Raw genomic sequence first — 16227 nt, 5'->3', positions numbered from 1 at the left:
TAAAAGTTTATCTTTTTTATTTGAAAATTTTACAGTTTGTTCGAAAATTCATCTTTTTTGAAATAAAATGAATCTCTTCAGTTTGAAATTCAACCCTTTTATTAATAATTCATTTTTTCGTAGAAAATTTAACTTGCTTTGTATTTTTTGGCCAAAAATTAAAATCTATTTGGTTGAAAATTTATGTTTTGGTTGAAAATTCATGTTCTGGTTAAAAATTCGGTTCTTCCAGTTAAAGATTCATCATATTAGTTGAAAATTAATCTTTTTGGTTTAAAATTCAACTGTTACAGTTGATGATTCTTTATTTCAGTTGAAAATTAATCGGGTTGACGAAAAATTTAACTATTTTGTTTGAAAATTAATTTTTGTTGTTGAAAATTCCAATATTTGGTTGAAAATTCGTCTTTTTAGTAGAAAATTAATCTTTTCGTTGAAAATTCATCTATTTGGTCAAAAATTTATCTATCAATTTCAGATTCAATATTTTGAATTGGGAATTTAGGAATTTGAAGCGGTTTAAATTTAATATAGTACCCACATTAATTTTAACTAAATATGCACTGAATTTTATGTATAAGAAGATAAAATAAAAATTTGTTTTAATTGTTATTCAAATTCTTGAACTTCAGGGAATTAGGTTTTTAGTATTATTTAATTATTTAACTAATCGATGGTGCTAATGTGTTCCAGAATACCCCTAAAAATGGAAGAAAAACACATTATTAAAAAATCGCGAAACTGTATATATATTCCGAATCTATTTGTCAAGGGAATTGTTTTTAGGATTTGAGTAGATACCCTGAAAATTGCAACCCTCAAAATACAAATCACTTTTCTCTTTTAATTTCATCTGACCTAAATTACTTTTTCAAGTTAACTAATCTTGCTTCAATCCAGCAATGAAATGTTGCGAAATTGATGGCGCAAAATTCTGAAAGGTGTTGTCTCTTCCACAGAAATTGTGTCATTTTTGGTGGAGAAAGGAGCCGACATTCTCAGAGCAAATTACAATGGCGGAACATGTTTAATCAATTCCGTGCAGAGTGTGGAATTATGCACCTTTCTTTTAAGGCATGGTGCGGATGTCAACGCCAGAGATATACAAAATAAAAGTGCATTACATTACGCGATTCAGGAACACAGATTTGAAACGACCAAACTTTTACTAGATTATCATGCGGATCCACACCTTAAGTCCCGATATAATGACGATGCTCTTCAAACTGCCTGCCTTAAAGGTGCTACGCAAATATTCGATTACTTGGGTAAGCTGATCACTAAATAAAAATATATTATAAATAATAATGTGCTCACGCCACTATTCACGGACTCACGCCACTATTTTCTCACAATTTCCCGATAATGCCACTATTTTATCCCTTTTAATTTAAAATTATTTTAGGAACTGAATCTTCGGATTTTGCATTTTCGACTTTCTTTCCGATATTTTGAAAAAAAAATCGTTTCTAATTTTATTTCTTTTACTTTACAACACGCAAAAAACTTTTCAAATCGAATAATTTTAAATTTAATCATCAAAAAATAAATCCTGATCCCCGCCCTATTTTTAAATAAGAAATATAAATGAAATTTTATATTTTATTTGAGAGCACTGTTTGGAACGTTTTCTCAACATTTATATAATTAAAAAATAATAACTGAATAAGTTTGAAAATCACTTTCATTCATATTTCAGACTTAAAACTATTTCTCGGGTTCACTGCTTTCCCCCTTTTTTCAGAAATTCTGATTTTTTCCCTATTTTTTAAATAAATTTTCTCTTTTTCACAGCAAACTGAACTGATAGAACCCAATAAATTAATTAAAAGTTAATATTTTGTTGGCTAAAAAATCTATCATTCTATTTTCGATTCGGAATTGATTTGGTTTGATTAAAAATTCGTTAATTATTTTGCTAAAAATGTAACTACTTTGTTGAAAACTTATTGCATTTTTTATAAATTTTTGATCATTTTTGTTGAAAATTCAACTATTTTCAATTAATTTTTTTGTAGAAAATTCGTCTTCATAGCCTGAAAACTGAATATTTTAGTGGAAAATTGAAGTATTCGAATGGAAATAAACTTTTTTCTTGAAAAATCATATTTTTGGTCGAAAATTAAAGTATTTATTTGAAAATTTAACTATTTGTTAGACATTGTTTTTTTTTTTTTGTAAAATAAATCTTTTTATCTGAAAAGTTAACTATTCCGTTTTTTGGTGAAAATGTATCCATTATAAAGTAGAAAATTTATTTTTTAATTCATATTTATGGTTAAATATTAAAATATTTATTTGAAAATTTAACTATATGGTGGAAGTTTTTTATTTTTTTAAATAAACTTTTTTATCTGAAAAATTCTTTAAACTGAAAATTGAGCAATTTTATTTTTATTTGAAATTTTATCTTTTTGAGTTAGGAATTAAATTATTTGGTTTAAAATTCATCTTTCTTGATTAAAAATTCATCTGTTTTGTCGAGGATTCACCTTTTATTTATAACAAAAATTAACTTTAAATATTACTGTTTTGAAAGTATGTGGTTCAAATTTATATTCGTCTCAGTTAATAAGAATTCAAATATAAACTCGAAAAACAGTGAGCCTTTACATAATTTATTTGAAGTATGCATATTTTGTAAATATTTAATGCAATTGAATGTTTCTGGAACTTATACTTCTCATGTACAAAATCATTTTAAAATATCTTATAAATTAGTTAAGTAATAAGTTTTTCTTTGATAGAATTTAAAAAATACCTATACAATTTATTTGAAATATCGCTTGAAAACATAAAAAAAAAGTTGACTTATTAAAGAAATCTTATTATATAATTTTTATACTCCCGACACGCATATTTTAAATAGTAAAAAAACTAAAAATTCAGTTCTATAATCTAAAAAGTAGATATTCTAAAAAAAACTGAAAGACGAACATTTTCGGTAATTAGTATTAACTACCCAAATTCAAAATCTACAATAAAATTTCCAGTGCTAGGACCTTTAGGTTGAATCATGTTAAAGCTAACCCTGGTAATGTTAATTAATATGTTTGCAAAATTAAAATATAAAGAAGTATTTTAGAAATGGGATCCTTTGATTTAAAAAACGATTAAAATACTAATAGTTCAAAGTATGTACAATTTCTGGTATTTAAAATATACAAATAATACTTCTACAATATAATTTCAGAATCCGAACAAAAAATCTTTTAGAAATTCAAACTACCACAGACTTAACTAATTAAAAATTAAAATAGTTTGAAGTTGAAGATTTTGGATACAAAAATTTTTAGTTGATTAACTATGAATATAAATTATTGAATGATTTTACAGATTTGAACGTTACAAATTAAATTGTCTGACTGATTTCAATGGAAAATTAAATATGCAAAACTATCAAAAAAACTAACCTTTCAACTTTACAATTTTAATTGTTCTATTTAAGAAAATTTAATTTTTAAGTCAAATTGTTCAATTGTAATATATAAAAAACAATTAAACAACTTTTAATTTAAAATTCGTGACAAAATATAGATTTTGGCAGATTTCGAACAAAAAATTTAGAAGCTTTTTAAGAATTTTAAAAGGCTTTAGAAGAATACAAAACATTTCCTAGAAAAACTAAAAATGATTTTTTATTTTTAAAAACTAGTTTTAAGAGAAATTTTAAAAAGGTCTAGAAAATTTTTACAAAATTTCAGAAATGAATGTGAAAAATTTGAAGGAAATTTTTTTTAAGTTGGTAGAATTTGAAAACAAAGTTTAGGAAAAATTCGGATCATTTTAGAAGAATGATGTTTAGAAATTTTGAACCAGAAATAATTTAAAGTTTGAGAAAGTGTAAAACAGCGTGCAGATGTTTCAAGATTTTGAAATAAAATTTAGAAGCATTTTAAGATTTTTAAACTATTTAGAATAAAAATAATTCAAAGTCAAATTTAAGAAGTGTTCTAAGTTTATAAAAAATGTAATTGTTTAATTTTTAGTGTTTCTAGCTTAAAATTATATATTATATTTTTGGAATTATACCATTTATAAAAGGTAAAAAAAATTATATGTCAGTTTAACTGAATTTAATTTAAAATTATTAAGTTGCACAGTATTAGCAGCATCCATTTTATACTTGTAAATTATTGAGCATTTGAATACGAAATTGTGAAACTAAACAACTTTCATACTTCAATGTAAAAAGTTTAAAATTCAAGAGTTTCAGTTTGAGTGCTTTCACTTGAAGCTCTTTTTTTATTCCTTCAAATGGAAACATTTTTCAAAGGAAGTTTTAATGGATTTCAATAATATGAAGGTATTCCGAAGGATGTTAAATGTTTGAGGATATTTTTAAAACTTTCAACGAATTTTTAAGAGCTTTATAAAGGTTGAACGGATTTCAAATAATTTTAATTGATTTTATACGCTCGCAAGGTATTTTAGTAAACTTTCCAGTGTTTTAGGATTTATTAGATTTTATAGGAACGGTTTTTTTTCATATTACGTTATTTTATAAGATTGTAATTTATTTCAAGGAGTGTATTTACAAGATTTGAGCGATTTTGTAGGGTTTTAAATATTTTCAAATATTTCAAGGTGTTACGAAATATTTTAAAGAATTTTTAAGAGTTTAGAATATTTTAAACGATTTCAAGGATTTCGCAATTGATTTACATTATTTGAGGGGATTTTAAAGAATTTTGGATACTAGGATATTTTTAGAATTCTAAGGAATTTTTTTGATCTTTGAAAAATATCAAGGTATTTCAAAAGATATTAAAGGAATTTTAATATCTCGCGGCATTTTCATTATATTTCAATCATTTAGCGTAATTACAAAAAATCTAAGAGATTTTAGGATACTTACAGAAGTTCCAAAGCAGTTTTAAGAACTTTAAAAAGTTTAAAGGAATTTCAAAGGATTTTAAGTATTTTAGGGGTTTTAAAAAGAATACACTTTGGCAGGAAACTGAACTGCTCGATTCAAAATTAACTTGTTTGTTGAAAATTCCTAGTTTTAATTGAAAATTAAGCTAATTATTTGAAAATTCGACTATTTGGTGGAATTTTTTTTGTAAAATAAATTCTGTTTACCTGAAAAGTTAACTGTTCAATTTTTGGTTGAAAATTCATTGTTTATTAGTCGAAAATTAATTTTTTTAATTCATATTTTTGGTTCAATATTAAATTGTTTATTTGAACCTTTTTCTTGTGTAAAATAAATTTTTTATCTGAAAAATTAACTTCCATTTTTTTTTGCTTAAAATTTTTCACATTCATTTTCGATAATTTTGTAAATTTTTCTAAATTTTTTAAAAATTTCTCTTGAAACTAATTTTTAAAACTAAAAAATCATTTTTAATTTTCCTAGGAAATGTTTTGTATTCTTCTGAAGCCTTTTAAAATTCTTATAAAGCCTCTAAACTTTTTGTTTGAAATCTGCCAAAATCTATATTTCTTTACGAATTTTAAATTAAAAGTTGTTCATATGTTTTTTATATATTAAAAGTGAACAATTTGACTTAAAAATTGAATTTTCTTAAATAAAACAATTACAATTGTAAAGTTTCAACAATATTTTTTGTTTAAGTATTGAATATTTAATTTACCATTTAAATAAACAGTCAGACATGTCTAAATAGTAATTAATTGCTCTTTTTCTGATTTAAAAAATTTCAAATAGAATGGTTTTAAACTGGAATTTTTAGATTGATAATTAAATTGTTTATTTGAAAATTCGACTATTTGGTGGATTTTTTTTGTAAAATAAATGTTGTTTACCTAAAAAGTTAACTATTCCATTTTCGGTTGAAAATTTGTCCTTCATAAGTTGATTTTTTTTAAGATTCATCATTGTAGTTAAAGATTAATATTTTCAGTTAAAAATGAAACTATTGAGTTGAAAATTTAATTATTTGGTGGAATTTTTGTAGTATAATATCAATTTTTTTATTTTTAAATTTAACTATTCCATCTTTCGTTGAAAATTTATCTTTTATAAGTTGAAAATTAATTTTTTTTTTAAGATTCATCATTGCAGTTAAAAAATTCACATTTTCAGTTGATAATTAAACTATTTGATTTGAAATTTTAACTATTAGGTGTTCGCAGCTTCCAAATTATACGCGTAAATTACTGAGCATTTGAATACACAATTTGTCAATAAAAAAACTTTTAAACTAAGAGAGAGTTCTTAAAGAGTTCCAGTTTGAGTTCTTTCATTAGCAACTCAGTTTTTATTCCGTCAAATGGAAAGATTTTGAGCCTGAGTATTCGATGTTTTAAATTTGAGTGACCGTGAAAAATTTTTTCGAACCGGGAAATGATCGTGAATTTTTTTCTATGATTAAAACAGCCACCCTGAATATTTCAAAATTTTCGTACCAGTTTTTTTCCGAAATTCGGTCTGAAGTGAGGCCGAGACCTGAATGTGATCGGTACTACAACTTCTTTATTTTTATCAGTGGAAAATATTTCCTATTCGCCCCAAAGATTGGCGGACGCTCACGAGTTAATGGGATCCACATTTTTCAATGAGCACAATGATACGCAAACAGCATTGAAGTATTGGCGAACTGCTATGACTATCAGGAATAATAATATGGTGGATGGTAAACCATTGCCAAAGTTTCCGCTAATGCCAAAAAGAGATAGTTTCCGAAATGCAACCGAGTTCGCCACAATGGAGGAGTTGAACAGTGTTATGTTAGATTTGGATGCAATTAGAATCCAAAGTTTGTTGATTTGTGAGCGGATTTTGGGCCCTCATCATAAAGATACACTCTTCAGACTGATGTACAGAGGAGCTTCGTATGCTGATGCACTAAGGTTTGTCATTTTTATTTTATATTCCTACACAGGCTTATTTCCCTTTTTTTATTATATTTTTTATTTCCTCCCTTTTTTTTACAAAGAATTCCTCTTTTTCCCCATCCTATTTTCCAGGCAGGATGTCTACTAGGGTGGGCTAAAAAAGCAAAATTTTTTTAATTTTGTTTATGGCTGGCAAAAATCTTTTTCTACATATCAAAATGAGCTTTCATGATTTTTTTTCAGATTTTCAAAACGATTTCTTCAATTAGCAGAAACTTTTTGGAGATTGAAACTTTTAAAGCATTGATTTTTTTCTATATATTTTTTAATGTTAGGTCGCCTTAAAATATATTTAAGGCGATTTAAGTAATCTGCAAATTATATACGAAATAACAGAGGGGTTTTTTAATTATATCTTTATAGTCTAATAGATTAATACATAGATTAATTAAAATTATTATTCATAAAAATGATTTATTTAATATAATTTTATTTTCAAATATCAATTTATTATAAATATGATCAAATTTAAATATTAATTTTAATAATAGCGAAATAAATATTCATTTGGTTTGTTCAAAATTGTATAATTTTACTTTATTTTCAATAATCTATTTATTATATACCTTAATAATTATTGTAAATATTGTTATTTATTTTAATCCTGAATCTAGCTCACGACACGAACATTTGAAATATATGGAAAAAAATCACTGTTTTCAAAGTTTCTAACAGAAGATATTGTTATAAAAATCTCACAGAAATCATGAAGACTCACTTTGATATGTAGAAAAATATTTTTGCAAGCCATTGTCAAAATTAAAAAAAAGCGGTCTTGGCCATAAAAAAAACTATATAAAATTATCGAAATTGCTCGCGAAACGAAAATATTTTGAAGTTCGAAAAATATTATTTTACTTAATGATACGCCAAACTCGCTATTGTAATTATTTTGAATTTTCCTTTTATACTTACATGTATGTTTAGGTCTTAAAACCCCTAAAAATGGATATTAAATTGTTTAAATGATTTTGTACCATTTTTAATTACCTTCGAAACTTTGATTTTCATATAAAAATTATTTTCAACGTAACTGCATTCATCACCAGAATTTTTTTTAATTAGAAGTTTTTGACAATCGTTTGTTACATTCAAATAAATGAACTTGTACACCGAGAACTAATACGATGAAAAAATTGTGACCAAGCATTGAAGAATATCGAAAAAATTACTGTTTTCAAAGTTTCAAGCTTCAAAAAGTTTATGCTAACTGAAGACATCGTTCTAAAAATCTAAAAAAAAATGACGAAGGCACTTTTTGACATGTCAGCGTTTTTTTTTAGGCAGGGAATTTTTTCGAGAGGATGCTTAATTTTTTTTTAATTGCAACATAAAATTGAATAACAATGATTCTTTATTTGTATAGATAGTTTTTTTGTGTAGAAATTAATCATCTTGGTTAAAGGTTCATCTTTATGATTCAAAATTGAATTGTTCTAGTTTATTTTATTTTTGAATTTAAGTCCATTTTTTGTTTAAAACTTTATTTTTTCTTGCTCAAAATTCAAAAATGTAGAGGAAAATTCGTATTTTTTAATAAAAAATTCCTCTATTACGTAGAAAATCCAACATATTTAGTTAAAACCCGTTTGCGTTAAAAAGTGCAGTATTACAGTTTAATATTTGTCATTTTTGTTAAAAATTTGTCTTTTTAATTAAAAATTCCTCTATTACGTAGAAAATCCAACATATTTGGTTAAAAGTCGATTTTTTTTTAGAAAATGATCTTTTTCTTTGCAATTTAATCTTCTTGTTTAAATTTTTTCTTTTGCGTTAAAAAGTTCAGTATTACAGTTTAATATTTGTCATTTTTGACAAAAATTTGTCTTTTTTAATTAAAAGTTCCTCTGTTACGTAGAAAATCGAACACATTTGATTAAAAATTGATTTTTTTTAGAAAATTATCTTTTTCTATGCAAGTTAATCTTCTTGTTTAAAATGTGTCTTTTGCGTTAAAAAGTCCAGTATTACAATTTAATATTTTTCATTTTTGTTAAAACTTTCTCTTTTTAAATGAAAAATTCCTCTATTACGTAGAAAAACCAACGCATTTCATTAAAAATTGATTTTTTTTTAGAAAATTATCTTTTTCTTTGCAAATTAATCTTCTTGTTTAACATTGTTTATTTTACTTAAAAAATTCCAGTATAACAGTTTAATATTGATCATTTTTATTGAAAACTCATCTTTTAGGTTGAAAATAAAATTACTTGGTCGAAAATTAAACTCTTTTGTTGAAAATTAATTTTTTTTATTGAAGATTCTTCATTTTAATTAAAAATTCATTTCTTTGGTAAAAATCTGAACTATTTGATTGAAAACTTGTTTTTTCGTTGATTGAAAAGGATATTGTTTGCCGAAAATGAACTATTTTGATGAAAATTTGTTTCTTTGTTGGTTGAAAATTATCTTGTTTTTTAAACTGAAAATTTAACTATTATTCCAGTTAAATATTCCATAATTGTAGATACAAATTCTTCTCGTTGGTTGAACATTCATTTTTTAACCAAAAAATTAAATTTGTCAATTGAAAATTCATATTTTTTTAGGAAACTAAACTTATTTGTTGAAAATTCATGCTTTTGGTCAAAAATTAATTATTATAGTTAAAGAATAATGACTTTAGTTGCAATTTCATCTTTCTGGTTTAAAATTCAGCTATTCCGCTTAAATATTTACAATTTTAGTAAGTTTTTTTTATTGAAGATTAAGGTTTTGAACTTAAAATTTAATTATTTAACTTTTGAATGCCAATTTATCTTTTTAGTACAAATTAATTTGTTGTTGAAAATGCAAATGATATTTTTCTATTCGAAAAGTTAAGTATTTGTTTCGAAGTTCATTTATTTTGCGATTTTTCTTTAAAGGCATGGTATTTTTTCGAGAGGGTGCTTATTTTTTTTAAATTGCACTGTACAATTGAATAAAAAGGATTCTTCATTTGTAAAGATAGCTTTATATTACTGTATTTAACTATTTTTTTGAAAATTAATTTTTTTAACTGAAAATTTAACTATTAATTTTTTGGTGAAAAATAACGTATAATTAGACATATACATTTTTTTGACAAAAAGGCCTACAAATTAAACTAGGCACATTAATGTCTACACGTAAAACTCTACACGAAAGAAAAGTTTGAAGTGAACTTTATTTAGTGAACGTCCTTATAAAATCTAATATTTTATTTAAAATTTAATTATTTGGTTGCAAATTTAACTATTTTGTTCAAAAGTAATCTTTTTTGGTGGAAAATTCAACCCTTTTGTTCTATATTTGTCCTTTTGAATATAAAATTCGTCCTGCTGGATTAAAAAATCAACTATTTGCTTGAAAATACAAAAATGTTTTATTGAATTTTAATCATTTTGGTTTTAAAATTCGATCATTTGGGTTAAAAAAATGTTTTTGTAAAATTCATCTTTCGTGATTGAACATTACACTTTTTTGTTGAAATTTCTACTATTTTGTTAAAATTTTAAAACTTTTGGTCTAAAACTCAACTGTTTTGTTGTACTTACATTCGTATTGGCTGAAAATTGACATTTTTCTTTCAAATTCAACTTTCTTCTAAAAATGTATTCGGTTTGGTTTGAAAATTTTAATATTTTTGTTAAAAATGTAACGGTTTTTGGTTAAAGTTTAATCATTCTTGTTTAAAAATTCGACCATTTGTTTGAAAATTCATATTTGTAGATTAAAGATTCAAATGTTTGTTTAAGAAATCAACTACTTTTTTCAAAAATTCGCTACTTTTGGTTGGAACCTCAACTATTTCCTTGTAAATGTGAGTTAAAATAAAAACTTTTTTTTTATAATTCAACTATTTGGTTGAAAATGTACTTTTTGTTAGAAATTCATCTTGATTGGAAGTTGAACTAATTTTTGAAGAATTCTTTTTTTGTTTATTCAAATTTTTGTAATTTTGTAAGAGACACAAAATATCTCAGAAAAATCTAGGGTTTCAATTTTGTTTCAGGCCTTTTTGCTACAAACTCAGTTTGAATTTAAATTATTTTCTCTCCTGATTAACAACTTTTTTTTGTAGAAAATTAATTTTTTTGACTGAAATTTTAAGTATTCCATTTTTTGTTAAATATATTCATTGAAAAATCGTATTTTCTATTAGGAAATTAATAGTTAAAGTAAAAGTTAAAAAGGCATTTCTTTGATTGTAAAATTAACTATTTTGTTGAAAATGTATATATTTATGTTGATAATTGATCTAGAAGAACTGCCTTGTTACATTTTTTTTCAAGATTCATTTCTTTGTTTGAAAATTAATTTTTTTAACTGAAATTTCATCTATTTCCTTTTTGGTTAAATATTGATTTCATTCAGTTTACAATTCAACTCCTTGGTTGAAAATGCAGTATTTGTTGAAAAATCTTATCTTTTGTTAGAAAAATTAATTATTTTGTTAAAAATTCATGCAATTTGTTGAAAAATCCATCTGTTTGGTAGAAAATTAATCTTCTCAGTTCAAAAATGATCTCTTCGATCGACAAATTAATTATTTGGTATAAAATTCGTAAAATATTGAATTCAATATGGTACCCAACATAATTTTATTTAAAAGAATTTATTTTCCTATTATTCCTCTAATTTCGTGAAAAATTACTCTATTTTCCCTGTTTTTAGAGCATTTGGGGCTGAGAAGTCTGTTTTCCGCAAAAGAAGTTTACAAAACAGTAATAAATAAATGTTTAAAAATTAAGATCAAATTATGATTTTTTTAATACTTCCAGGTATCAATACTGCATAGATTTATGGAGAAGAGCTCTAGAAATTCGAGTGGAGAAAGATTCTGTAAGATTTTTTTTAGAAAATACTATCTATTATATTTGTTTAAATTTATAATTCTATATCTGTGGTATTATTTAATTATATTACTTGCAGATTTTGTTTAGTGATACCTGCTTTACTGCTCAAGCTCTCGTTCGTTTGATGGTTGATTTAAACGAAAAAGTATTCGAAATGGTAGACCGAAATCGTGAAAAGCAAGAACCAAGATTCTATGATGTTGTAGCAATATTTAAATTACTTACGGGACAACTCACAGAAGCGAGGTTACTCTTGGAGGTAAAGTAGTCTTTAAATAGCCTTAAATTAAATAAATTTATTTGTAATTCAGTAACAGAAAATTGTAAATCTATAGATACTTTATCTTGGGTTGGTTAAAAAGTATGATGATAGGCGAAAAAGGATCAAAACAGATTTGAAAATTGCTGCTGGTATCAGAGCTTAAAATCTAGGTTATAATAAAAACTTCGTAAATCGAACTAAATAATTAAAATGAAGTGAACTAAATAAATAAACAATAATTTTATAAAACTACAAAATACTGTTAATCCATAAAAGAAAGTTTACAAGCTCTTAAAACAAGAATTTTTAGTAGGAAAATGTGTACAAGAGAATTATTAAACAATAGATCATCTTTTTTATTTTTTTAGTTTTCAATTTTATTAGAAAAGATTTCAGTACTTTTTTCAACACCGGAATATATATTATTTTACAAAAAGTAAATTTTCTACGAAATAGTTAAATTTTCAACAAAAAAGTAGAATTTTTAACCAAAAAGTATGGCTTTTTAACAACATAATTTAATTTTCAACCAAATGTTGGCATTTTTATTCAAGAAAGATAAAACCTCTCTTAAAAGAAATAAATGTTTGTTGAAAAAAAAATTTTTTTTCAATTTAAATTTTAATCCATAGAAAAGATTTCAGTTCTTTTTTCAACACGCAAATATTATGTTTAAACAAAAAACAATGATAATTATTGGGTTGAGAATTTAACAGTTTTCTGAAAAAGGCATCTTTTTTCGTAGCAAATTCAACTGTTTTGTTCAAAAAAAATTTTTTTGGTTTAAAAATTCACCTTTTTTCGTAGAACATTAAACTTTTGTTTAAAATTATTATTTTCTTGCTAATAAGTGAAATGAAATCTTTTTGGGATAAAAGCTTTTTTTTTAGAAAATTTGTCTTTTTTTATTTAAATGTTCATCTTTTTCAGTATAGATACTCCATCTTTCTTGGAAAAAATGAAACTGTTTTGTTGAAAATTAAACTATTTTATAGAAAATTTTCTTGTTTAAAATGCCTATTTTTGTGTTGAAAAGTCTATGGAAATCTTTTTGGATGAAAATTCAATTTTTTTTCTTTGAAAATCTGTATTTTGTATAGGTATAGGCATTTTCATTTTTCTTGGACAAAAATGCAACTTTTTGGTTGAAAATTTAAGAATCTTGTTAAAAGTCATACTTTTTGTTTAAAAATTCGACTATTTAGCAGAAAATTAACTTATTGTTTACAATTCTTATTTTGTAGATGGATAGTGAACCTGAATCTTGTTTGGATAATAATGTAACTGTTTTTTAATCGTTGTTTTTTAATTTATCTATTTTAAAAGAAATTTCATCTTTCGTGAAAAAAATGCACGTCGTTGGTTGAAATTTAACCTCTTTTGGAAAATTTGTCCTTTTGATTTTAAAGTTTACCTGCTTTAGCATAAATTACATCTTTCTTGTGTAAAAATGCAACTATTTGGTTGAAAATTGAATAATTTTGCTGAAAATTGATACTTTTTTATTGAAAATTCTGCTGTTTTGTTGAAAATTGAACCCTTTCGTAAAAAATTGAATTTTTGTTTAATCAAAAATTTATTTGTTTGAGGAGAAATTTTATCTTTCACGGAGAAAAATAGCTGGCTTAGTCGAAAATTAACTTTATTCTTAAAAATTCATCTCGTTGCTGATAACAATTTCATCTTTTTTTTTGTTAATTCAACATTTTACTTGAAAATTAATAATCTGTTCTGGTTGAGGATTCAAGAATTTTGTTCAAAATTCATTTTTTTTTTGTATATTCATCATATTAACTGGAAATTCAAAGATATAAATCAAAGATAGAAATTCAAGGATATAAAATACGATTCTTATTGCTCCTGAGAGCATGCAAACGGCTTCAATTTTATTTTTCAGTAAAATATGATTTCGAAAATTTAGTTGTAACCTATTTTTTTTTATAAGAAGCGTCCAGTGCATAAAAAGCAGCGAGAGAGTTATGATCGCATTCTCAAATGTGTGACGCATTTGATATACCTGCTGCTGGAAACGGCACAATCGAAAGAGGAAAAAGACGAAATGCGGCAGCTAGTTCACAATTTGGTTAGACAGAATCCAAAATGCGCCTCCACCGAGGACACTCTCTTGCATCTTTGTGTGTCGAGAGTAAATACCATTCACTCAAACTATTTCACTGCCGACGATATACAAGTAAGTTCGCCAATTTTATATTTAATATTTGTAAAAAAGAAATAAAATAAAAGGTATTACGAGCATTTTTGTTTTTATAAAATATTGTTTCAGATGATATTTCCGCACTTGGAAGTAGTCAAATTACTTCTGGAATCTAGAGCCCACGTAAATGCGAAAAACGATTCGCGCTCTACTCCTCTGCACATCGCAAGCAAGTCCTGCAACTTCCACAACTCTGTAAGTTAAAATATTTTCTTAAAACTTTTAGACAAGTACGTACACAAGCGAAAAATTTAATTTTTATAAATATAACCAAAAAAAAGTACATACTGAGTACATTTTTATTAAATATTCAATTAAAAAATAGAAATTTTCAATTAAAAATGGAAAAATGACATATTTAGTAAATAAATTTAGTTTAAGCAAGACAAAATGCATTTTCAAGAAAATATTTCACTTTCCAACCAAAGACCTTCTACAAACAAAAGATTTAACATAATGGTTCATTTTTGACCCAAGTAGTTGAATTTTTTGTTTACAAAGATCAATTTTCAACAAAAATTATTAATCTTCAACTAGAATAGTGAAATTTCCAATGAAAAAGATTTATTTTCTGACAAAAAAGATAAATTTTCAACACAAAATATCAATTTTTTACTAAAGTTGGTCCATCTTCAACCAAATAGTTCAATTTTCGACTGAAAAAGATTGATTTTCAAAAAATAATGTCATAGTAGATATATATTTTATCCAAAAGATATTTTAATTTTGACTCGACAGTTGAATTCAATTAAAAAAAGGCGATTTTTTACCATAATAGTTTAATCCAAACAGTTGCATTTTTATAAAAAAATTAATTCTAAACCCCAAAAGGAAACTTAAAAAAAAGATTCTTTTTAATTTTTTAATTTTCTACCAAATAGATGAACTTTCAACCCAAAAAGGCGAACTTTCAAACAAAAAGTTTAATTTTTCACAAAAAATTTAGACTTTTAAACGAAATTGTGGAATTTCAAGCCAAATAATATAAATGTTAACGAAAAATATAATCGTGAGGAGGGAGCAACAGCAAAAAAAGAAATAGAAGCATAAAAAAAAATCACTAACAAGAATATTATTTAAAGGATCTCTCTTATAGAAATTTCCTAACTTTTGCAAGATTTTGATGTTTTCTGGGGATTTTCCATATTGCCGTGAATATATTTTTAACGGCCTAAGTATATCCAATTTAAAAAAAATTAATTAACTGCCGAAATCATTTATCATTATTTAAAAAGTACATAATTTCTTATAAAAAGAATAATTTGGTTTAATATAAAAAAGTGATTTCTACTTTATCTACATTCTTAGGGCATAAAAGTGTGTTTATTAAGTTACAGATTTATTTACTTATTTAAAAATTCAACTAATTGGTTAAAAGTTTAAACTCATTTATTAACAACATTTTTTTATTCAAGATTCATCATTTTAAGTAAAAATTCAGATCTAGTTGAAAATATAACTACTTTGTTGAAAATCAATTTTTTTAACAAAAAATTTTAATATTCCAGTCGAAAATTAGACTATTTTGCTGAAAAAACTTTTTTTTTTTGCGAAGAATTAGATTTTAAGAGAAAAATCAACTATTCTATTTTTCATTGAAAATTTAATTTCCCCCTCCTTTTTCAATTGTTATTTTTGTCTCTAGTGAGTCGAAAAGTAAGGTAGTTTGGAAGCCTGGTTTTTAATTGCTTTTTTAGCACATTTTTTCTCATAAGAAAATAAATTTCTGTTCGATCTTAAACGAAAAAATATTTTTTTTTAAAATGAAATTTTAATTACACAGGCCCACAAAAAAAAACAAAAGTGTCTGTGCAATTGACCAGACCTATATATTCTTATGTATTTTTCGACGCTGAATCCGAATTTGCAATAAAAAAGTAGGGTCCAGCTACTTTTTTATTGGGTTTTGCTCGAAAAACCTCATTTTTTACGGGTTTCTCATGGTTTTTTTAAATAAAAAAAATAAATAAAAATTTTATTTTTTGACTTCAGAATCGAATTCTACGGGAAAAAATACATCGAAAACCATGTTTTGATTTTTTTTTTACAAAAATTTCAACCCACCA

At 24.5% G+C, this 16227-nt stretch overlaps 1 protein-coding gene across 3 annotated transcripts in view; it reads left to right on the top strand.

The window, feature by feature from the left end:
• The window catches only part of LOC117168067 (protein fem-1 homolog C), a 60541-nt gene that overhangs the window by 36064 nt on the left and 8250 nt on the right, over nt 1-16227 (top strand). For all 3 annotated transcript variants that reach the window (XM_033353425.1, XM_033353424.1, XM_033353426.1), the window contains exons 3-8: nt 960-1268; nt 6456-6819; nt 11610-11670; nt 11761-11943; nt 13892-14137; nt 14231-14356. In XM_033353425.1, coding sequence (XP_033209316.1) covers nt 960-1268; nt 6456-6819; nt 11610-11670; nt 11761-11943; nt 13892-14137; nt 14231-14356 — 1289 coding nt within the window. The remainder of the gene's footprint in view (nt 1-959; nt 1269-6455; nt 6820-11609; nt 11671-11760; nt 11944-13891; nt 14138-14230; nt 14357-16227) is intronic.

The sequence above is a fragment of the Belonocnema kinseyi genome, chromosome 2 (genome assembly GCF_010883055.1).
Source record: "Belonocnema kinseyi isolate 2016_QV_RU_SX_M_011 chromosome 2, B_treatae_v1, whole genome shotgun sequence".
NCBI classification, from domain to species: Eukaryota; Metazoa; Arthropoda; class Insecta; order Hymenoptera; family Cynipidae; genus Belonocnema; species Belonocnema kinseyi.
The sequence above is the reverse complement of the archived record's forward strand: the minus strand, read 5'-3'. Positions and strand labels throughout refer to the sequence as shown.